General features: G+C 47.4%; 1 protein-coding gene across 9 annotated transcripts in view; it reads right to left on the bottom strand.

Moving 5' to 3' along the window:
* RGS8 (regulator of G protein signaling 8) overlaps nt 1–17,193 on the bottom strand; it is a 34,169-nt gene extending 16,976 nt beyond the window's left edge. Inside the window, exons 1-4 of one of the 9 annotated variants that reach the window (XM_080647661.1) lie at nt 17,015–17,193; nt 5,265–5,338; nt 3,187–3,315; nt 688–789 (exon numbers count right to left, since the gene is read on the bottom strand). In XM_080647661.1, coding sequence (XP_080503787.1) covers nt 688–789; nt 3,187–3,212 — 128 coding nt within the window. In that variant the 5' untranslated portion in view covers nt 3,213–3,315; nt 5,265–5,338; nt 17,015–17,193. Of the gene's footprint in view, nt 1–687; nt 806–3,186; nt 3,316–3,739; nt 3,868–5,264; nt 5,518–5,560; nt 5,786–6,454; nt 6,489–17,014 lie in introns of those variants that run through there. The other 8 variants (XM_080647662.1, XM_080647659.1, XM_080647660.1 and 5 more) reach the window with 8 other exon arrangements.
* Nucleotides 17,194–23,841: the final 6,648 nt, after the last annotated feature.

The following is a 23,841-nucleotide window of genomic DNA, read 5'->3' as shown; positions in this document are numbered from 1 at the left end:
TCCCTGTAATTTGTTACATTCTTAAGAAGTGGCTGCAAAAATCTCGGGATTGGCATTCTAGGAATTTAGTATATCGGCTTTCAGTCAAAGAACAAAGCTAAGCAATTGCGTGATTTAAAAATGTCAAGATCACCATGGAAAGAAACTGGTCTTGAGAGTCAGAAAAGTTAGACTGAGCTCCTGACTCCCTCTCTGTCACCCTAATTTCTTCACCTCTGTAATGGGGACAATGACACCCATCATGGAACCCTAGGAGGGTTAAATGAGGTGACATCTGTGACATCATTTAACTCTGGGCCTGCACAGTAGAGGCACTGAATCCAGATTATCTCAACCTAAGCAGATTTTTCAAATAGATTGGAGTGTTCATTTCCAAATTGAGAGCTCAGATTGACAACTAAGCAGGACCAAGAGCTATCCTCCATGGCAGCTTTAGAGAAGTGGTGGTTAAAATTATTTTCTTAAAAGGGAAAGGAGTGAAAAGGTGTACTAAGTGATACATTAGGGAAGGATAATAACCATTCTGTCATTCACATTCAGGTGTATAAACGGAGCTGCAAAGAGGCAGGAATGTATTGTCCCTTGGTTCATCTGGCCAACAACTCACTAGAGAAGAACGGGTTCTGTGGCCACACGGTGGGAGCCCCACGTTGGGCACCCGGGACACCAAGTGGCCATACTACTCACTTCAGAGCACGGTTGGGCTTGTCAGGAAGAATCGCTGTGAAATCACTACACGAGTCTGACTTGTGAGACAGGCATCCCAGTCGAGTCCTCATTCCTTTGTTCCTGCAACAAGAAGGGCCTGGCCTGTCATGACAAGAGCTGTCAGCTCCATAAAGGGCCCCTGGAGCTGTTGCTGCAGAAGCCAGCGCTACCTCCCCGACCCTACCCTGCCCCTAGGGGCCCCTGAAGATTTCTCCATCAGGAGGAGAAACACCTAGAAGATCAAGGGATATACTCACTCCCTATCTCGACTACAGGAATAGCAATAGGTACCCTGCCCTGAGAGGCCTAGCTTTTTAGAGCTGACATGCAAGTTGATGGTAAGTCAATGAAGGGCGTTAGCTGGGAAGAATTTCTAAATTAGGATTCTCTGCAGGGAAAGGAAATACAGTGATGACAAAATAACAAACCACATCTTGCTCTCCATTAGGAGGGTGAAGCAGTAGCTGCCACAGCTCCTGACTGCAAAGGCCCCAGAGCAGCACCCCCACAGAGTGAAGGGTTGAGCAGGAATGCATGTCACAGGGTCTCAGAGCACAAAGCTTGGGGTGTCCAAACAGGTCAAATGGGACTTGGGTTCCCCCTTTCATCCCACAAACCTGGGGATATACACGAATGGCTACAGACCAGCAAGGACCATGCCTGCCAGTAAGAGGAAGGGAGATTGGAATACTCAGCCATGGAGAACCAGTGACCCCTTTGTCCGTTCTTTTCTCTGCTTAACTAAGCTCGCCTATTTCTATTTGTATTTTGGCATCTCTCAATCAGCATGCTTAAAATTTTAACATGTTTAGAATCTTCATACATTTTATTTTCCTAAGGTCCAGACACTTTATGATAGTTATCTATTGTGCAGGATCCAATGAGAAATTATGTTCATGTCTCTTTCTGATTCCCAACATTAGCCCCTTTTACCTTCAACCAGAGATCAGCCCTGGAAGATGCCTGTTTGTGTAAATAAAGTTTTATTAGAACACAACAATTCCCATCTGTTTACATATTGTGGAACGCTGCTTTAGAGCACAAGGGCAGAGTTGGGTGGTTGCAACACAGACTATATGGCCCAAGAGCTGAAAATATTTACTCTCTGGCCCTTGACAAAATAGGTTTACTGATGTCCGAACTTTAAACCTGGCAACTCCTCACATGGAGGGCAAAGGTAAGTGGCAGGAGTTTGGTATACAGTAATCAGATCAGGACCACACACTCTAACAATGTGCCCTGAAAACGGTCCTAGGAGATGTTATTCTCCATGTTGAAGGAAAGTCCTTCCTGCCTGATTTTTCGTCCTCTTTTTCACAAATCCTGGGCCTGAACAGAAACATTACAGGTCATCCATTTCCATCTCTTCCTTTCACTTCAAGTGGGATTTTACCCATAAGGCAAATATGCACAGAAATCTAACAAACACCTACTGGGATGTTATTACTCTTGGCGAGCAAGGACAACATTCGTTTTTCACTGCCCATCTCTGAGGAAGGGGTCTTTTAAGGCTGGGACATCCAAGTTCCCAGAAATGTCCACTACCCTGCAAAAAAATTGAGCCTGCACACCCTGTGCTCCCACCTCTCATCGCAGCCAGGTGCATTGTGAAGCCATGGATTTCCTGGCATTCAAAACATCTGCTACAGCGTCTCATGTCCACTCACTCCTACAAATCACAGGCTGCTGTGACACCAGGTCGTGTCCCCGAAAAGCAATTAAGAGGATTTCCAAAAAATGTCAGATCCACGCAAGCCATCTAACAAGGGTTAGCAGGGGCCAGAGTAAAGAATGCTACTTGTTACCAAAACAACAATGATTCTCCCAATAGTTTGCAAAAATCTTCCACAAATTATTCTTTGGAACAAAATGGTTTTGATTTTCCATCTTCTCTAGCTGAGACCTCAGTTCTAATCTTTTAGTTCAGTCTGAAATAATAGGAGCAGAAGCAAGAATCAGAGGTTAAAGTTACTTTCAAAAAAATCTTGCCTGGCCAAGTGGCTCAGTTGGTTGAGCATCCTCCTGTGCACCGAAAGGTTGCCGGTTCAGTTCCCAATGAGGGCACATTCCTGGTCGGGGCAGGTATGGAGGGCAACTGATGGATGTTTCTCTTTCACATCAATGTTTCTCTCTCTCCCTTCCTCTCTTTAAGCATATCCTCGGGTAAGGATTAAAAAAAAAAATCTAGGCTAGCCCTCATCTTCTTTCCCTGTCCCGATAACTCATAGAAGTCCCTTGATGGTTCAATACAAGCTCATGCACATTGAATCCTACTGGTCAATGGGAAAGCTTGGTGCTAAGGCAGGTTCTGCTTGCAAGGCCATAACTTTGCAAGAGCACCCAGGTAAGGACAGTGCAGTCTATACAGGAGGCCTGGGGGATGGATACAAGTGACCTACCCCTGGGAGGCTCAAACAGCAGAGCAGGTGGAGAAAGAGCAGAGGGGCAGGGGCAAAAAGACAGGTTGGCATCAGTTACCTGCGTGGCATCAGTAAGGCGGCCATACAGGCACCCGCTTACGGTTAACCCTCTGGCCGGTGTGCAGGGACGTCAGGGCGAGAGATAAGACTGCGGGGCACAGGGATTTACCCTTTCACGTCCTCTCACCTAAAATCAAAGAATCCGCTGTAAGAGGGGGCCGCCCTCTCTTCTCTGACTGTGCTAGAAATAACTTTCTGATGGCTTTATGCCAACTGAATACCTCCCCACTCACACCCCGTTCCCCACAAACTTCTACTTGTCCTGAGACAGGGAGATGAACGAAGGATGGACAAGAAGAAATTGTTGGGTGGGTTCACATGGCTGCCTGTTGGTCAGGAGTTTCTATCTCCCTAACTATTGGCCATCAACAGTAAAGTGGGGCACGTGCCCCAGGGGAGGAAGGCATGGGCCTGGCGAGCCAAAAATTACTGTTTTCTTTGTGTTACTTGAGTGGGATCCTGTGACCAGCCAGCCAAGGGGGAGGGGAGGCATGGGGGCGGGACAGCACTTGCTCCAGAAACATTCCATTGGCTACTGCTCTGATTCTCACCTCCCTCCAAGGTTGGAACCTGTCCCAGAGGTGAGAGTGTGGGAGCCTTGGTTGGGTAACTCCAGGGGAAGTCTGTCAGGCACTGTCACCGCACAGGCTTGCTCCTTTGCAGGGATCCCAGACACAGACTGAAGAAATGAATACCCAAGTCACTCCTCCTCCCTCCTATGGAAGCTGCCTGGCCCACCTCAGTCCCCCGTCCCAGACCTGAAGCAGGAGGACAGCAGGGAAAGGGGACAGAGGTTGAGGGCTGATCGACGGATAATCCCGCTCTCCTGAGGGTCCCATTCTCGGGACTTCAAGCCCTTTGTTCCCATGGAAGAGAACTGGTAGAAAGAAACGTGTGAAGACGGCAGTCTATCCATAAAAGGGATCCCCTGGGGAACCCTGACACCAAACATAGAATCCATTTTAAAAGAAACCTCATTTAGATAGATAAGGTCCTTCTGAAATCCACTTAAATTCTTTTGCTACTACCAGGAACATTTCACAGACCTTTTTAAATACTTTTTTGAATAATACCACAATTAATAAAATAACGAAATTGCTTTGTTAAAATTAAAAAATAAAAATAAAAGTAAATAGTTCGATTTTGTGTAAGGCTCATCCCCAGGATATGACAGGGGCTGTGTTCCCTGACAGCAGGGACCGTTCCTTAATCCTGGTCCTAACGGTGCATACACCTGCTTGCTCAGAAGTCAGGAGATCGAAGCCTTTCCTAGCTGTCAGGATCTCTAGACATCATTGTTCTGGGCATCTAAGCCTCATTTTCTCTGGATTGTGGGATATAGCCACAGAGGAGGGGGAAGCCCAGGCCAGGGGCCTTCACGACCCTGAAGATGAGCAGAACCAGGCACTCCCACCCCCGCCCAACACACACACACACACACACACACACACACACACACACACACACACACACAGCAGGCAAGGTCGTTTGGGGCAAGTATCCCCAGGCCTCCTGTCACTGCCTTGTCACTCTTCCCATTCCCACTGCTAGCCCACACCGGCTTCCTGGAGCTGCTTAGATGCCTCCTCCCTCTCTTCCACATCCAGCAGTGCCCACCAGTGCTCAGACCCTCCACCGCCCCTTCCGTGAGCTCAGCCTTGGAGCCCATTGAATTAGGACCTGCAAGATTCTCTAACCCCAGCTTCCCCATTCACCCCAGCACCTCGGGGCTCTTATCCCATCTGGCCCTTGACTTTTGGGGGACCGAGTTTGCAGTTACCCAGAGCCCAGGAAAACCAACAGTGTGATTACACCCACAGTTCCTGTGCCCTCCGAGGTGGACATCAAGTTACAGGTGACTATAGAATGGGTCAAAATGGAAACAGAGGATGCTCAATGGGGGAGAAAAAAAAAAGGAGGTTAAAAGCAAAGAGCAAAGATTTATAAAGAGGGGAAGAGAGACGAAGCCTCGGTGGAGAGAAAGCAATCAATATGGAGAGGCAGGTTAATTAAATATGGATAATGCAATCAGCCCATGCGGGCACCCAGAGAGGAAAAAGCAAAAGCAATACTCACTGTCTTTGAGCGGTCCTCATGGCCTGCGGGTCTCTGCCAACGGGATGGTCAGAGAGGCTGTGGGCGAAGGAGCGCTGGGGAGAGAGCAGATCTTTCTTTTAGCAGTTTAGCAGTCAAATCCTTGGCGGGTGAAGGGCATGTGTGCATGCACACGCAGGCACACGCGGGCACGCACACACATCTCCACATGCATGCATGCACAATACACCTCCCACCACTTGAGCCGGGCAGCGAGCAGCCCCGCTGAAATCTCTTCTCCCTGTTTGTCACATCCAATAAATACTGAAGCAGCCTACACCCAGCGGGCGGCAGCTCAGCTCCGGGGCACAGTCTGCACGCCCATCCTCATTGGCAGGATGCTGGAGGTGCCCCTGAGCGGAGCTCGCCTGGCACCCCTCCCGCACCTTCCTCCTCAGCTTCGCCAAGCTGCTTCCCTGCTTCTTTGGCTGACGCTCAGGGAGAAGTCCCACAGCCCAGAGCTGCCTCCCTCTGCACCCAGAGGCTGTGCAGGGGGCAGCGAAGCCGTCGGCATTAACTCTTTCCTGCCGCCAATGAAATCAAGTGTCCAGGGGGCCCTCTTCTAATGAGCTCTGCTGCCCGCTGAAGGCTGGTTGCCGCTCAGGGAGCAGGGAGCATAAAGACCTTGCCCCAGACAGCTGCTGACAGCAGGAGCCAAGCAGAACCAAACCTCCTAATGAGCCAGGAGGAGGGGGCTGTCTTGCTGGGTGTGATGTGATGTGATAAATGCAGAGAGCAAGAAAGCTACGGGGCAGGTCACACATCTAAATTCCACCTCCTTTCTCCCAATTTCTATCGTGCTGCAGTACCGAGCCAAACCACCAAGCCCTGAATTAGTTACCCCCTCTGCCACCTCTCAGCTGTCCCCTTACTCTACAGAGGCATTTCTCCTCTCCCACCTCTCCCCCGGCCCCCGACACCCACCACACCACCCCTCACTTCTTAATGAGAAATTTCCACCTCTCCGAACATGTGTATTTCCAACTCTGTGCTCCTGTCTCTCACCTGGTTTTTCCTACAGTGGAAATTCACCCCTCTCCCTCATCCATCACCTAGCAACTTCCCCCTACTTGCATATGTTATGGAGTGAGACTTTTCCCTTTGTTCTGCCCATTCTGCACATTATTCCAATGTTCCTGTCTTCTATGTTTTTTTCTTCCAAGCCGCCTTACCCACGTGGACCGTCACACTGCCTGTCCAGTTCCGAAGGACTCCCTCTTCCCGCCTGCCCTAGTGCAGTAGTCCTCTGAGTGTGGCCCCTGACCAGCAGCGCTCAGCATCACCTGGGTATGTGTTAGAAATGCCGAGTCTCAGGCCCCACACATACAGACTCGGAAACGCTGGGGATGGGGTCCATCCAGCCTTCCGTGTGATTCTGACACATGCTAACATTTGCAAACCATTGCCTTGGGATAAAGCTCAGATTCTCCTCATTCCGCTCGAGGTCTCTGGAGCGGGGTCCCCTGCTCCCACTCGGAACTAGCTCCAAATGCACCCAGCCTTTGCTGCAAGTTGTTTCTGAAACCCGGTCGGTAGCATTGGCTGGAGGCAGCCAAATCTCTGTAGAAAGAGATGGCTTTTTAATAAAGATATTCCATTCCATTTGCCTAACCTTTTACAATGTAGAAAGCATTTGTAAGTATTAACAATCCCATGTCATAGTGAGAGAGAGTGTTATTATCCCGGGGTTACAGATGCGAAAACTGAGGCTAGACAGGCGGCACCCTTTTGCGCAGTGACACACCTAAACGGAGCTCAAGGACCAGGACTTGTTCTCTGTGACCCCTGCGGCAGAGCTTTTTCCACCGCGTCATGCTGGGACCCAGTCTTTCCCAGCAGATCTGTTGGTGCATAACCTGTCTTCTCGCAGTGAAACGATAGAAGGAAATCAAAATTCTGATGCTGCCTCCACAGTGACTCATTGTCTCTGTCTGAAAATGTCCACAGTGCCCCTCTGTGAGGTAAAGGGAACTTGGTGTTATAGAGTGAGATACAAAAGAAACGTTTTCCATCCCTCATAGCCCCTGGCTTGGACCCTGATGCTAGCTGGGATTCAGAATTTAAGTATAAAGAGAATTCCTTCACTTCTGGCCATGCTCCTGGTACCGTACCATAAGAAAGAGGTACACAGAACTGGTGACTAAAAGCCCATTGATCGGCACTTCCCTAATCCCAGATAAGTGTATAGCATAAGGGGGACCCATGCATGGGTTCCACGCACATACCTAATGTTTAATGAGCACTTACGTGTTAGTCACTGTGCCAAACATTTGTACTTGTGTTATCTTATTTAACTCTCACAACAAACTTACAAGGCCAATGGCATCTTTATCATCCCCACATCGCAGATGGAAAAACAGAGACAAGCCACGTATAAGGGGCAGAGCTGGTGTCCAATACCACACTTCGTGCTCCCAGCCTCAGCTCTGCCCCTTGCTTTAACACAAAGGTAGTGACATGAGGGGACTTCTCCTCTCTGAGAAGTCTAAACTGGTGGGATAAAGGCCTCTTTCAGGTCCCAGGCTGCCCAGTCTGGCATCCGGGATTGAAAGGCACCAAGGAGATAGGTCAGGGCTGCAGGTGGGCTCAAGTCTTGAGTAGAGGCTGACCAACCTTAACCAGGCACCAGAATCTTCAATTAGCCTTAGAGCAATAACATAGTCACAGGAAGTCAATAAGCCAAGCCAAAGGTTTAAAGAAAGACACAATAATTAATAAAGTTAATTAATGAAAGTGTAAAAGAGAACAGGAATATGAAGAGCAGAAGTTCAGTAGTGTGTGGACATGCAGCGGCCGTGAGTAAAAAGAGAAAACTAAAATTAGTCCAATCTCTTCCACCCACCCTCCCCCACCAAATATTTTTATTGATTTCAGAGAAGAGAGGGAGAGAGAGAGAGAGAGAGAGAGAGAAACATCAGTGATGAGAGAGAATCATTGATTGGCTGCCTCCTGCACTCCCCACACCAGGGATCGAGCCAGCAACCCACATGTGCCCTGACTGGGAATCGAACCATGACCTCCCGGTTCACAAGTCAACGCTCAACCACCAAGCCACACCAGCCGGACCAAACTCTTTTTTTAAATCAAAACACTCCTAAACACCAAGGAGTAACCACACTTCACCCTAGTTTGAGAAACACAGACCAAGTACGGCCCCCTTTCAGGGGAGGACTCTCTCTTAATCGTCCTTCCTACAGAGCCAGGTGCATAGAGAATTCCAGGACGGGGCGGAGGGGGGCGGGAGATAAGCATTCTGGCACGGTCTCCCCTCCTGAAGGAGAGAAACAGAAAAGGCAAGCAGGTTGGAGTGCTAGTGAGGAAGGCATTCACCTACTTGGACTCTGCATCACGGGCTTGGAGCCCCTGCTCAGGAATCCAGAGCTCCAGATCCTTTCCTGGCTGCTGATCCCCGTGGTTTTCCCCAGGACAGTGGTCGGCAAACCGTGGCTCGTGAGCCACAATCAGCTCTTTGGCCCCTTGAGTGTTCTAACGCCACTTCTTCAAAATAGACTCGCCCAGGCCGAAAACCGACTTCTGCACATGGGCCACGAAGTTTCAATCGCACTGTACGTGCGCACCCGCACGTGGTATTTTGTGGAAGAGCCACACTCAAGGGGCCAAAGAGCCGCATGTGGCTCGCAAGCCGCGGTTTGCAGACCACTGCCCCAGGAAAACGGCCATTACAAGCCCTGCTCTGGCTTCTCAGGCCACCCGGACTCTCTCTGCTCTTCCCAGTCTATACTTGCCCTCCTGGGAAACCACCCCTTGCAGGCGCCAGCCACTGCTTCTCTCCAGGATCAGGGTTTCGATCCTGCCTCTCTTGAGCTCCAGACCAACTTCCCAGAGGTCTGCTAGACAGCCCTCTGCTCTCAGACTCCGCAGGCACCCCTGCCTCTGAAGCAACCACCTTTCCCTCCTAACCCTCCATTCCTGCAGGCTCCTTCTGTGTGTTCATGGCGTCACTCCATCCTAGCCCTACAGGGTAACAAGCACAGGTATTGGCTTCGTTTCCTCCATATCCCTTGGCTGAATTGGTTTTGAAACCTTGTCATTACATCTGTGAACTATTTCTCAATTTCATCCCCTCCCATCCATGGACACTGTCATGTCAGAGGTTATGTGGCACACAGCACAATGCATGGCCTTCCACCCTCCTAAGTAACTGACTTTCCTGCCTGTTTCATCAGCCCCCACAGGCCTTCTGGCACATACATGACCACGAGGGACCCACTGAACAGATACCATAAAGCAGGTCATCCACATAATCTGATGGGCTCCATTGCAGCTCCTTGTCCTGTCTGACAGTCCAATCATATTGCCCCATTTATCCATCCAATGTCATTGTGCATGCTTGCACACACACTCACACGCCCAATTCCTCAGCTGCTCCCTCTGCCCAGACTGTCCCCACCCTGGATCTGCCTTGTAACTCCCAGCTCCTCCTCCAAACCCAGCACCTCCAAGCTAAAAATTCTCCTTTCCAAAGCTTTTCCAGAACTTCCTCCATCAGAAGGAACCTCTCCATCCCGACACCACTGCGCTGCTGTGATTCCCTGACAGCCCACATCACGGCCTGAAGTTCATCCTTGTGACTTATGTTTCCTGATCCTCCCAAATGCCTATATGCCCCGCAAAGACAGATTCCAGGACTGCTCCCCTCGTTATCAATTCCCACTGCCTCGTACAGAGCAAGTATTTAAGAGATGTCAGCTGGATTTGGTTTTGCGTTCATGAAAAATCTGAAAAATTACAAAGAGTTCCTTTTGGCAGAAACACATTAGACTTCCACGGTCTCCAGGTCAAGACTGAAGTTAGCCTAGTGCTAATGACACTGAAGGGCAGCAGCTCGGCATTGGCAGACCATCATTCCCAACAGCCCAGCCAGGGAGGGTGGAATTAGTCAAGAGCAAAAGGAGCTCCTGGCATCATCACACAAAAATGTAATTACATTGAAGATGAAGGGAATTAAAGGCTGCAATGTAATATTTTTAAAAGCCACGATGGTGGAGAAGGAGATTTCTTTCCAAATGCCCTGTGTGTTTATTTAATCAACACACCACCTAGGATAGTGCCACATTAAGAGTTTTTGGTAAAATAGTCATTCGGATACTAGACCTGAATTATGGTCAGCATGCTAAAGCTCTCCGCAAATCTTTGAAGAGCAATTTCCACTTTGTAGCTTCCTAGTAACAGTAGAAACATGAATCAACATATGCCACATTGATCTGGGGTTTCCATGGAGACTGGAAGGACACAGGGAAGGGAAGGACAGAAAGAGGGCACTTGGCCCAAAATTCTACTAAAAAAAAAAAAAAAAAAGCATCTCAATTTCATTCCTCTGAGCATTAGCAGCCTCATTTCCTGTTCATCAGTTCAGGCATCCAGATATTTAATTGGTAATAAGCCTGCTCGACTTCTCACAGGAACATCAGAGGGGACACGGAAAGAAGTCAGCAGCTCAAGGTGTGGGCTCAGGAGGTTTGCAAAGAGAACCCAAGAAGCACAGGATCTGGAATCAGAAGAAAGGGCCCCTGGGCCTAACTCTGCCGTTAACCAGCTCCATAACCCTGACGACCCTGACTAGCTGTGTGATCACTAACTAGCATCACCAAGCACTTTGAATGTCCATTTCCTGCTTTGTAAAACCTAAATGCACACCCCCTGCCCTGTCTATTTTTCAAGGTGGTTACAAGAAAGAAATGAGAAAGGCAGTGGGAAGAAAAATGCTTAGCAAATTCCAGTACACTGTGCACTATTATTATAACTGATGATGCCCTGAGCTTCCCTTTAAATGGAATTTTGCCAGTAAGCAAGAAAATGCAAAAGAAATGTGGTTGATCTAGCGGTGAGTAGCCTGACCTGAGGGGGAAAAAAGAAAAAGACAGTGGGTTAAACATCCCTGAGTTTCCAGAGCTGTAAATGTAGGCAAGTGACTCTCTCTCTCTGAGTGTCATTTTCATCATGAGCAAAATGAATATCGCAGCACCAATGTCTTTGGCTTGTAATAAGGATTAAGTGATATCATTCATGTACTCAAGTGTTAGCACACTGCTTGACTAAGGGCAAATGACTGTGTAGTGGGAGCCACTATTATTAGCTTTATTGACTGTTTCATCATCTGTAAAATGGGACTCAGAATCCCTACTATTTCCCTACTTTACCTAGAGGATTGCTGAAAGGATGTCTGCTCAACTACTTGATATGTTATTTGGGAAAATGTGCCAAATAAATAGAATGTTATTATTTCAAGGTTCGGCTTCATTGCCTGCTCACTGAGGTGATACAAAACTGTGTAAAACATATTTGTAAGGATTTTTAAGCTTCTTGGTGGAGAGGAGGGTTTCATAGTCTCTGTTACCTTTTTCACTTTCTCTTGTTCCTCTCGTGCCCTCATTTGTCTCCTTAGACTCGATGCAAACTTTTCTTCTCTCCAGTCTCTTTTCTTGACTCACTGTCTTTATACTTCTTCTAAGTGTGTCTAGGAGGATTTTTAAATTAAATTTAGGAGGCTTTGGTGTCTAAACTGCAATTGTTCCTTAGGGATCCTAAAATTAAATGGTATGCCAACACTGGGGAAAATGACATAAAATGGGTAGAAATTTTAGGATTACAGGATTGCCTCTCAGACAATGGTCATCACTGATATATATATATCAACCAAATGCAGTTCATGGAGTTTATTTTGGATCCTGATTCAAATTTAAAATCATAAGAATATTATGAGACAATTGGGGAAATTCCAGCACTGATTAGACATCAATATTAGTGTGATATCGATAGTAAGGTTATTTTTTTTCTTAAGCAACCTTATTATTTTGATATACACTCTGAAACATTTACAATAGAAATGATATGGTATTTGGGACTTCATTCCTCTAGGGTGGGAGTGAGGGATGTTGAAGTGGGTGGTAGTACATAGGAGCTCACTGTTCTAGTCTTTTGACTTGTGTATATTTAAAATTGTGCATAAATTATTTTAAAATAGTGTAACCAGTGACAATATTGCTTCAGTAAAATGAGTATACAATGTGTAAAATATTAGTGCAAGGACACTGAAATGTAGAAGAAGGGGGCAACTTGAATGGAAATTGATTTCCATTGTTAAGTTGTTTTCCCCATGAATAACCTATTATTTGACTGCAAGGGAGCAGATGCTAACATCCATAGAGGGCTAGAGAGGGATGACTCTTAGATATCACCTGCAGAAACTGAACTTTAAAGACTTTGCCGAAGGTCACATCTCATAAAGGCAGAGCCAGGACTCACGCCCAGAGCCCCTGGGGCAGAGTCCAGTGACATCCTTTCTTCCCACAGATGAGCTGCCCATCTCCCCACCCAGATTCCAGGGCAACAAGGCAACCTTGGATGAGGAGACAAATGACGACCTATTCTCTTACCTGAGCAACCTCCCTGTTCCTATTGTAACCTCAGCCTTAACAGTGAACTCAGCTTTTACAAATTAGCTTCCCAGTGGCCAGCTGGCTTCTGCAAAGGCAGCTGATGGGCAGGAAGCCAGAGTGTAGAGAAAGCCAGGGCTCATGCACCACACACAATCCTTCACACACCCTCAGCCGGATCTCCTGATTCATCAAGGTTGCTGTTTCAAGGGTGTGGGAGGGATGGAAGCCAAATTGTGAAGGACTGAGGAGGGGATGGAAAGAGAGGAATCAGGGATTCTTTCAGGTAACTTCACTGACAAAAGGAGGGGGCCCAAGTGAACTTTTTAAAAATGAAATTTCTTTTTATTTGTAAGTATCGAATAACATGGCAGAAGAGAAAAATGACAGAGGAAAGAGTTGAAAAAGCGCAGTAAGTGGGAAAGGATGGGTTCAAGGCCACAGGAGGAAGGATTCTCCTTGAGCAGACACATCTGAGAAGGAAGGGAGGATGTATGTAAATGTGGATGGGTTTACAGGGGAGAAGATGGGGAAGCAGGTTGAGGTACTTCAGACATTGCATAAGTAAAAAATATATTTTTCAGCTCCCCATCTCCAACATTTAGCACAGTACCTGGCACCAAGAAGATGATCAATAAATTCAGTTGAATTTAACTGAACCAGCCAGCAGGTAGGTTAGTGAGACCATGTTTGGGGCAGGATGCTGGCCAGAAGAGGCAGTGTGGAGCCATAGAACTAGCACAGGCTCCACGGTCAGGTGACAAATGTTGCAGCTCCAACTTCTGCCCCTTATGGCTGGCTTAAGACCTTGCTTTCTTATCTCTGAAATCAGAATTTCTAAAGTGATGCCAACTTCTTGTATTACTGTAGAAATTCATTGAGATATTTAAGCCCACATGGATTGTAAATTATTCAGCCTTATAAAAACATGAAGTCACATCGATAGTTATCAGAGTCATGGAAGGCAGAGGCCTAACACCAAATGGGGGTGGCAGGACAGGCTGCAGAGGAAGGGGCAGCAGGGTCCGAGATGGAGAAGCAGTGGGACCTAGTTTTCAAAGCCCTGGGGCTGGGATGTAAGAGCAATGCACTAGCACAATCAAAGCGGGGCTCTCTCCTCCTATCTCACGTGCCAGGGCGCTGGTTCTCCATGTCTTACCCTTTGTAGGCAGTAACAAAAGCTTTATCATTTGCCATCAGGGCCTACAGCTGTGGGCAGAAAACAGCTTCAGCACTCTCCCCCTCCTCTGAATATAAAATAAGCTCTTTCTAATCCTCCATTTTTAATGACTTCAGCCAATGGCTTTTATGTCCTCCCTTCCTGCTCCATTCTCGACAGCCACCTCAAGTCATGCAAAAAGGAAACCCCACAGCCATCAGACCCAGGGATGGGCCTGGCTGCAGCAACAGCGGCAGGAAACAGTGGAGTGAAGACCTGGTCTCCAGGAGACAGCTCTCCCACCAAGACGTGCTCCTACCATCACCCAGTCCTCTAGGAAATGAGATGCCTTGCTTTTAGGCTATGCTGGGTGCACATTAATGCCTGCAGTGGGGGCGGGAGGAGGGACCGGGGCTGTGTGGGTGCACTCAGATGCACAAAGACGATGAGCAAATTCTGACACTTTTCCTTGAGAGACAAAGCCCTGATAGGAATCTACCTTAAGCCATTCAGCTTTTCTGAGACCCTCTTCTTTCTAGAACCTTCTGTTGAAAGATTCAAAAGCTTTCTGGAAATTCCACACAGAGCAAACTCTTAAAGGTCCTGATGAGAATGCTTGATGCTTCATGGACAGTAAAAAAAATATATATATATCCTAATCCCCAAAGCAAAGAGGGGGAAGCAAGGAGCATTTCTTATGTTTCTGGAGATAGAGGAGTTTGAACAAAGAGGACATAAGAAAGCAGGAGACAGAGTCTGTGATAGAACAGAACAAAAATTCTAAGCCATGAAGTCTTTATACACAACAAGACTGACATTGGTTTAGCACAGTCACAACCTGCAAAATGCTTTCACATTTCTTTAGCAGAACTTGACCAGGTAGCTTAACCTCTTTGGGCCTCAGTTTGGGGGATTTGGGAGGATTAAACAGTGAGTGACATGTAGGAAAAGTACCCAGCAATGTTGCCCAGCACATCTTGATAACTGGGAGCTATCATTATTACTTTGCATTGACCCTCACATAAACCTTTGGAGGCATGCTGGGCACTCGTGTTGTGCCCATTTTACAGATTACAAGAACAAATTTTCGGTAGTCCTGAGTGAAGGGCCCAGGGTTATTCAATGAATGGCCCTACAGAGACTGGAACCCAGGACCAGCAGGGCTTTTTCCAGGCTACACAACATCTCAGCACATTCAGTTGCTGCTGCTGCTGACTCACCGTGGAGACCCACATTTGGTGGGTTTATTAATGGAAATAGGATGGGTTTTGCTCAGCCAGGCAGCCACACTCTCACCAGCCCCCGAGGAGTACCTGGCATTTGTGAGATGGCATTGTGACTATGGAACCCTATTCTTCAGATCAGAGTTCACTGACCCATGGGGGAAAGATCTTGGCTCCATTAGCAGGTTTAATTCAACCAGACAAAGGCTGTGAGGGGTTTTCAGATTCCTTTATGGGTTAGGCACTGTGTGAAACTGTTGTTGTTGCTTTTCATTTTAATGCCAAAAGGACCCAGGTGCCGGGAGCGCCTTACGCTTGCCTAGCCATGGTGGGCTACAGACCACACTACACATTCCAACCCCCACTCACCCCACCCATCGACCTTCTTCCAGGAAACCTGCTCTGAGGACGGAGCTGACAGCAAAGGGTTAATAAACACTAGTTTGCCAGATGGACTGAGTGCTCATGGAGCTACCATTCCCAAAATAATAACAACAGCCATCAGCCCAATACCATGCTGCCTGTTTAGAGCTCTGAACTCTCCCCAAGCATGCCTCTGACCTCAGAACCGTTATCTCACTCCCCCACTTCACAGCACCTCCTCCATCTTCCAAGAAAACCCTCAAGTTTTCCCCATTCTGTAGAAACAAATAATCCCAAAATAACCCAGGTTTTGGAATAGGGCGGGCTTCCTTTCTCATGTCATTAGATTGAAAGCATCCCAAGATCAGGACCTGCAAGGACCTGGAAGCCAGATGTTCGGCCTGCAGTGAAACGGTGGACTGGTTCTAAGTGGCTCCCACACGGAAATAGAAACGCTGCCCTTTTCCCCAATGCCCCTGGAAGTCCCTACCTAGGCAGCTCTGGGAAGAACCCTTTGAGCTGATGCCAGGGACTCATCACCTATAGGCGGCAATGGTGCCCTCAACACACTGCTGAGAAATTGGTGACCTCCCCCCAAAAATAATTGTAGCTATGTTTGGTGATGGGTATTAAGTAGACTTATTGTGGTGATCATTTTGCAATATATACATATATCACATCATTAGGTTGTACATGTGAAGCTAATATAATGTTATATGTCAATGATACCAATAAAATAAAAAAAAACCTGGTCCCAGCAAGTCTTTACTTAAAATACGTCTAAGAAAATAATGCAAAATGTGAGCACATTTTTAACTGTGATGTTATATCAGCATTTTATGTAATAATAAAAATATGGGAAAATTTTTTTAAAGAATTGGTGACCTGCCAATGGATTTGTTAATTAATTTGATGGTGGGAGTCCCTTCACAATGCAAACATGTAGTTAATCATTGGGTTGCACACTTTAAACATAATACAATTTTACTTGTTGATTATACCTCAATAAAGCTGCAAAAAAAGAAATTGGTGATCTCCAATATTTTAATCTCCCTCCAGCTCATGGTGGTGGGGAGTCCGTCTGCATCGGAATGTGTCACCGGTGTTAGTCACCAGTGACGCTGGAGACCTGCACCGTGACGGGAAACAAAACAGATGCGCAGCCAAACTGCTATGCAGGCGACAGATTTAAAACAACAGCAGAAGACTCGAATGAAACGGAAAGAGACAGTTGCCATAGTCCAGATAGCAAACCACGATACTTTCAGAGCCCCTGAAGGCATGTGAGGGAGGAAACAGTATCCCTTTGGACCAGAAAACAGGGTTTGGGGACCTTGGGAGTTGGGATCAGGGAGGAGGGAGAACAGAAAAGGACATTGGCGCTCAGTCCCTACTAACAGGGAGAATGGGCAAAGTCCTGCACCCCTGCTCCTGGCAAGAGTGGCAGGCTTCCCCGCTCTGAGGAGCGGTTAGAGAATAAACGGGGGTCATGACAGGACAGTGCCTCTTCTGCCCCAGCTGTCTGTGCCTCCCAGCAGGACTCCCAGCTAGCCCACTCAGGCCCTGCTGGAAGGAGCTGCTCCCTCTTACCTGTCTGGCGGTGGGCAGTGCAGCTGGGAAGCTGTGGCTGGCTCGGGCCCCAGCTGGGCATGGCTCAGCGAAGCCCTGAGTGACAGAGTTAGCCACCTCCTGGTAGGGGAGGCCACTTCACCTGGCGCCCTCAGCAGAGCGGCTGCAACCCACCGCTCTGCTGGCTCGTCTCAGGCTTTGCATCTCCAGAGCTGGGAAAGAGTGAGCAGCAGGGAAGGGGGTGGGGAGGCGCAGGGAGGGGAGGGGGCACTGTGACAGATGATGCGCACTGCCAGGCAGAGTTGGGGGAGGACCCCGGACTCCGGCAGGATGGCACTGCCTGTGGCTCTCCCGCTGACAGCTTCCTCACTGGCAGCTGCCTCCAACGGGACGAAGGGACAAGGGGACAGCCACTCTGGAGAACTCAGGGGGAGGCAGAGTGCAGAGGGTGGCAGACGGTGGAGGTAGGGGAGGGAGAAGATGGCCTGGGTTGCACAGTGGGAAGGAGGGGCAGCAGGTAACTGGCATCAGGGAGAGAGGATAACCTGCTTTGGTTCAGACACAGCCCCGGCTGCAAGCATCTGCTGTATGAGGTGGTGTGGGGAAGGGACAAAGCCACATCCTCCTGGCCTGCCTTCGGGGCTTCTCTCTCCTTCCATAACCAACAAGGCCACTCTGGCTTAGGAATTGGAATGGGTAGGTCATTTAGATCAAGCACAGCTCCAACTTTCTCAAACAGGGGAAACATTAGGCATGAAAGACTACAAGGCACACAATGTTGAGTGTTATTTGTCACTCTGCGCTGCAGGCAAGCCTGAGTGACCCCTCTGCCATCTGCTCAACCTGTGATCAGGGGACTTGTGGGAGGAGGAGGGGAGGCCTAGGAGGGGATGGAGAGAGTGTGTCGTGTAATGCTTCTTTCCGTCTGTAAAGTTCCATTTGGGTGGTCAGGAGCTTGGGCCCCTGCCTGGAGCAGCTTCTGAGCGTGAGGAGTAACCACCCTTCAAGTCAGAACCTAGAGTCTCCTTGACCTGCCACCCATATGTAAGGGTTCACTGCGCAGGCCCCAGAGCTGACAGTCACGGGCTCTGTTTACAAGCACAGCCAGAGAAAGAGGCTGACACAGAAACAAATCAACAAACAGTGGAAGCTGGAAAAGACCAAAGGAAGCCACAGCTGGGGAGCACTCAACAAGCGCAGTTAATGAAGGGAAAAGAGATCTCAAATAAGGGCCTTTGGGGGTGAGAGGGGACAGGATGCAGAGGGAGGAGAACCAGACTGAGACAGGTTTCTAGGGAATTGTCCTTCCCGGCGACAAGCTGGTTCTCTTCCTTCCAGGCCTGTCGCTAAGGTCTTGACAAGCGCAGAACCAGATGACCCCTCGGGGGAATGACCGCTACGCTTCAGGTCCTGCTTCTGTAGATGTCAGGATCACATCCCTGCTGTGTAAAATATTACATCAATTCAACAAAATCAGGTGAATTCAGCAAACAGTCCTTGGAGCCCACTGTGTGCTGTGGGAGATAAAGAGGACCAAAACTTCCTTGTCATGTCTCAGGTGACCCAGAAGAGGAGAGATTTAAACAAGTGACTCTGAGGCATGATGGTGAGCGAAGGACTCAAAGAATGCCCTAAAAATGCAGATATTCCGTCCACCTAAGAAATCAGAGACGTCCTTTCAGAGGAGGCCTCAGCTGACCTGCACGTTGAAGGTCACCTGTGGCTTTCAACAAGTGGAATTCAGAGGAGAGGAGAATTCAAGGCTGAGGAACAGCCTCTGCAAAGGCACGGAGTCTAGACGTGCTCTTTCTAGGGAGACTGGAGCAGAAAGTCAAGTGTCACAGGAGAACAGAGTGGAGGAGATCATTTAAGGGGGTACATTGGGACCAGATGGTAAAACCCTTTAAATAAAGGAATGTCGGTCAAATCATCTTCATTACCAGATCTGCATTTTGAGAAGATACTGAGTGGAGAGGTATTAGAGGAAAGTGAAGCCAATCAAGGTTATTGTAAGTCTTAGGTGAGAGAGGATGAGAGCTAAAGCAAGGCAACAAACTTGAGAAGGAAGAACAAAGTACAGAGATTTGGGAAGGTCGAGTCAGCAGGACTTGATTTGAGGGGGGGAGCGGAGGAGTTCAGGATGGGGAAGGATGGGAAGAAGTTGAGAATGACTCTATAATTTCACCTTTGAAAACTGGCTTTAAAGACTAGAGGACTTAGGAAGTAGAGCAGGTGTGGGCTGGTGAAAGAAAAACTATAGTCTGTGCTTGGTTTGGGGTTGGTTGAGCTCTGTTGATATCCCAGGGCAAAAGATGAAGAGCAGATGGAAATACCATATAGCATTAAATTTTTAGCAAAGAGGTGTAAAGCTGAAAGCTCTCTACGTGAAGATCAGAGATGATAGGAATCAGTGAAATACTCAAAGGCAGCAAGAAGAGAGGGGCTGAGGGCAGAACCTTGAGAAGTGACTACATTTAACAGAGGAGTCGAGAAAAGGGATCAGAGCGAGAGAGTAGGAAACCCAGAGGAATGAAATGTCACAGAAGCCAGGGAAGATGAGAAGCTTTTGAGAAGGAAGAGTCAAACACATTGTGGGTGATGACTGAGCTGAAAATGGCAGACTTGGAACTTCAGACTGAAGTTCAGACAATAAATGCAGAAGCAAATGAAAGAATGAGGAGAGACATTACCTAGTCCACACCCAGTACTTAGATATAGAGGTTGGAGGAAAGTAGCAGAACACATATGCACATGCTTAAGATAAACGTTTAGTGGACGGTTTATATACATTCTGTGTCCAGTAGATGTGGAATTCCAAGAATTGTGCACTCAAATCTACGCACTTAAGAGCATCTACACCCATATATTGTGCTAGGTATAAAATCTGTTGAAAGGGTACCATTGCTAGAGATATGCCCATAAACAAAACAATTGGGATTTCTTTAGTTTTCATTCTCCCTACTCTGCCTCTGTCCATCTGTCAAAACTCATCCAATTTAGCCCTAACTGGTTTGGCTCAGTGGATAGAGCGTCTACCTGCAGACTGAAAGGTCCCAGGTTCGATTCCGGTCAAGGGCATGTACCTTGGTTGCGGGCACATCCCCAGGAGGAGGTGTGCAGGAGGCAGCTGATCGATGTTTCTCTCTCATCGATGTTTCTAGCTCTCTGTCTCTTTCCCTTCCTCTCTGTAAAAAAATCAATAAAATGTATTTTAAAAAAACAAAAAAACTCATCCAATTTAAGGAGCCACCAGCTATTTATGAAGGTGCCTCATAGACACCCAATACCTTTCTCAACAATGACCCTCTAAGCTCCTCTTGTTTTTCAACTGCTGTGTTCCAAAACTAATCTGTTTTACTCTAAACCCTTAAGTCTAAATTTATTTCTAGAGTTTAAATCTCTCTTTTTGCTCTGGGGATCTTAAACCTGGCTCAGCTCTCTGACTTTTCCAACCCTTCTGCCTTAGGTAAGAATCACCACTCAATTTTCAGCACATTAGGGGGCAACACCCAAAGCCAGCCCCTTCGTAACAAGAAAAGCTCAGGCCCCTTCCCTGAGTCAGTTCCCTTATCCTTAAGCAATCCTTCTCTTGTCCTGAAAAAAAACAAAAAACAAAAAACCAACAACAACCCTTCAGCTCTTGTTAAAAATAGATATCTGAACCAGGCTGAACTCCAGCTGACAACTGTAATCAAAATTCTGATACCCAGAGAAGGCAGACCACATAAGATGAACCCTTACAAAATGCTATCTTAATAAGGCTCATTCCTTGTTGAAAGGCAGATATAAAATACTATATTTTTAATTCTAAAACACATTTGTTTACCACATTTTAACATTCTGTAGTCAAGATGTCTTACAAGCAGCATGCACCTAGAATGTGGTAAGGTGACTTCCCCTCTTTCAATACCCCTCAAAAAATAAAGCTTTTTTTTAAAAAAAACAATGTTACAATTGATTCATTCTTATAAGTGAGAAAATGTTGTAGTGGGCCACCATTCTTCACAGCCAAAATGCTAATTGAGTGCTTATCAAAATGAGCCCAACAAAAGTATCTTAAGAGAAAAGTAAGGTCATGAGAACTTGTAGAGTTTCCAAAATCTTTAATGTGTTAATGGCTCTAATTCAGGGAATTAGAGGTGATACTGGGAGGAATGGCACAAAAAATTGTTTTCCTCACTTGACATTTACTAGAATGGATGATGGTCATTGAAAGTGAAGGAATTTGAGTTCCCCTGTTTCACCCTTCTGCTGCTAGCCCCTGGACAATAGAATGGAGAAAAATATAAAATCACAGAGAAGGAGAAGCTAAAGTCATGCAAAACCTACAAATGGGTTGATCTGAAAGCCTTTGAATGAGGAGCTGGCATCATCTGGTCATTTGTGTTATTTCATCCATCATAGGCTTTAACAGGGGTCCTCAAACTTTTTAAACAGGGGGCCAGTTCACTGTCCCTCAGACCATTGGAGGGCCGGACTATAGTTTAAAAAAAAAACTATGAACAAATTCCTATGCACACTGCGGGCCCGGGACGAGTCGGCTGCTAAGCAGGACAGGCAGCGGCACCCAGTGGGCCGGATAAATGTCCTCGGCGGGCCGCATGTGGCCCGCGGGCCGTAGTTTGAGGACGCCTGCTTAGGAGGACAGGCTCTGGAACTGCTGGTTTGAACCCCAGCTCCTCCACTTAAAAGCTGTGTGACTTGAGGCAAGTGACTTAACCCTGCTGTGCCTTAATTTTCATAGTTGTAAAGTAAATGAGTTGATACTTGTACGCTTACAGTATTGTCTGCCACATGAAAAATGCTCAATAAAGTTATGTATTATTGATTAATTACTTTCTACTTGACATTTCCTTGAGAGAAAAATAATTCTTCTCTCTGAAAAGCTCAAAAATAATTCCATCAAATCCTGGAAGAAACCTATGTCCCTCCCTGATGCACGATTGTTTTTCCCCTAAGATTAAAGCCACGCAAACCTTTCCCCAAGACTTCCCACTTGTGGGTGAAAAAAAAAAAAAAATCAGCATCATTGTTTAGAAGAGGGTGAATTTGCTTCTGAGCAAACTCCCTTTTTTCCTTGTTCAAAATTTCACCAAACCTGAATAAGAAAAAGGTAGAGTCGTCCCAGCTGGAGTCAGATGCTTATCATTATCTTGTTTAACCCTGAAATAATCCTTACTTCAGAAGCACAGAATTTACTGCAGAAATGAGAACAAGAGGAATTAGAACACGTCTCTGTAATGAATGTGGCGTTTAATATACCCGGAATGTTTGAGTGCTCAGAGACTTAGGGTACGTCTGAAAGAAAGAGCCCATAGAGACACAAAGCACTTATTTCAATGAATAGAATGTTTCTTATGATCCTGAGAAGGTGAAGGCAAAAGACAGGTTATTGTATAAAGATAACTATAATCTGCACATTTTTATTCTTTTTTTTTTTTTTTTTTCATGTTAAAAGCAGCCTCTCTTCTTGCTGTTCTTTCATCACCCTGCCCTCCTCCATTCCCAGGCCAGAGGGCTTTCGCATCATGATGGAGACAGGCCCTCCTTCTTTTTATTCATTCCATCAGGGATTAAACATATGGAAAGGGATGCTATGGCTGCATGAGCGTTTCTCGGCAGGCTCCGAGTATTTAGAAACCAAAGGAGGAGCTTTCACGGTGAGTGGGAGAGCCTGGAGTGGAGGGAGGAGGTGGATCTCTGCAGACCACCACTCCGCCATCATCCCCGAGAGCCAAGATCAGCTTGGAGACAGGGTCAGAGGTACAGGGAAAGCCGGCCTGGGAATTTTCCCAGCTCTCAGTCTCTGGGGATAGGCACTTGCCACAGGGAAAGTGGAAAATATTTTACAAAACAGCGGAGACACGTGCCATATAGCCGCTTCCTCAGCAACTCCATGCAGATCCCCAGGGAGGCCCTTCTCCCCGCGCGGTGGCTCCGCAATGTCAGCTTTGTTGCTGCAGGCGCCTTAGGAATCAGAGGGGATTCACAGAACCCTGGGGATTGCACTGGGGATGCGGGGAAAGTCCCCCCAGTGGCCTGCAACGTGCTGCGGCCTTGGGGCCTTCCTGGCAGGACGGATGGCTCTATTCCAGGAGCCCAAAGGTCTGGGATCTACAGAAAGGGATCCCTCGGGACTGTAATGAACGTGCTCCAGCAATGCCTTCGCGGCTCAGCGGCTTGCTTAATGACACATGAGAAGACTCAGAGGCAAATTTAATAGGGCGCCTGCCTTGGATGAGATCCGGCCGCTCACACGCTAGAAGAGACTGCAGGGGGGGGGCTTATAAGACTACTTCCAGGCTTTGGATCAGGGGCATAAACAACATGAAGCGTCTGCTTAGGTCTCAGCTTCTGAGTCCTGAGTGCATAACAATGTGCCCAGATAGCCAGCCAAGGGGAAAGGCCTCGTCTGCTTCCCCAGGCTCTGCTCCAGCGAGGGGAGGGGGAAGGGCGGTCCCCTCAGCTGTGGGGCTGGTTCTGCCCTGCGATTGGCTGACACATTTTCAAAGCTACTCTCAAAGGCTTTGATGACCCGGCTGTTTCTGGGCAGCAGCTGAAGCTATTTGCCCTGGAAAATGGAAGAAAGCAAGTGTAACCATTCACCCCAACCTGACCCCCCAAAATCCCCCACATACACTCTACAACGGATTGGTCCCTGAGGATTTTAACGAGTGCACCAATCTCTGACCCCTTAATATCCCTCCCCTGTAATGTAACCAGAGCATCATTCTTCTCGGCTTCTCTTTCAAGAGACAGGAAGTGCCAATCCATCCTAATAGTCTAGGATACCCCAGGTTCCCCCTTGGGCCCATGCTGCCTGTAGAAGATGCAGGATGGATCTCCCA

This window comes from Plecotus auritus, assembly GCF_963455305.1.
Source record: "Plecotus auritus genome assembly, chromosome: 12".
Lineage (NCBI taxonomy): Eukaryota > Metazoa > Chordata > Mammalia > Chiroptera > Vespertilionidae > Plecotus > Plecotus auritus.
Note: the sequence above shows the minus strand (reverse complement) of the source record. Positions and strands in the feature narration are given on the sequence as shown.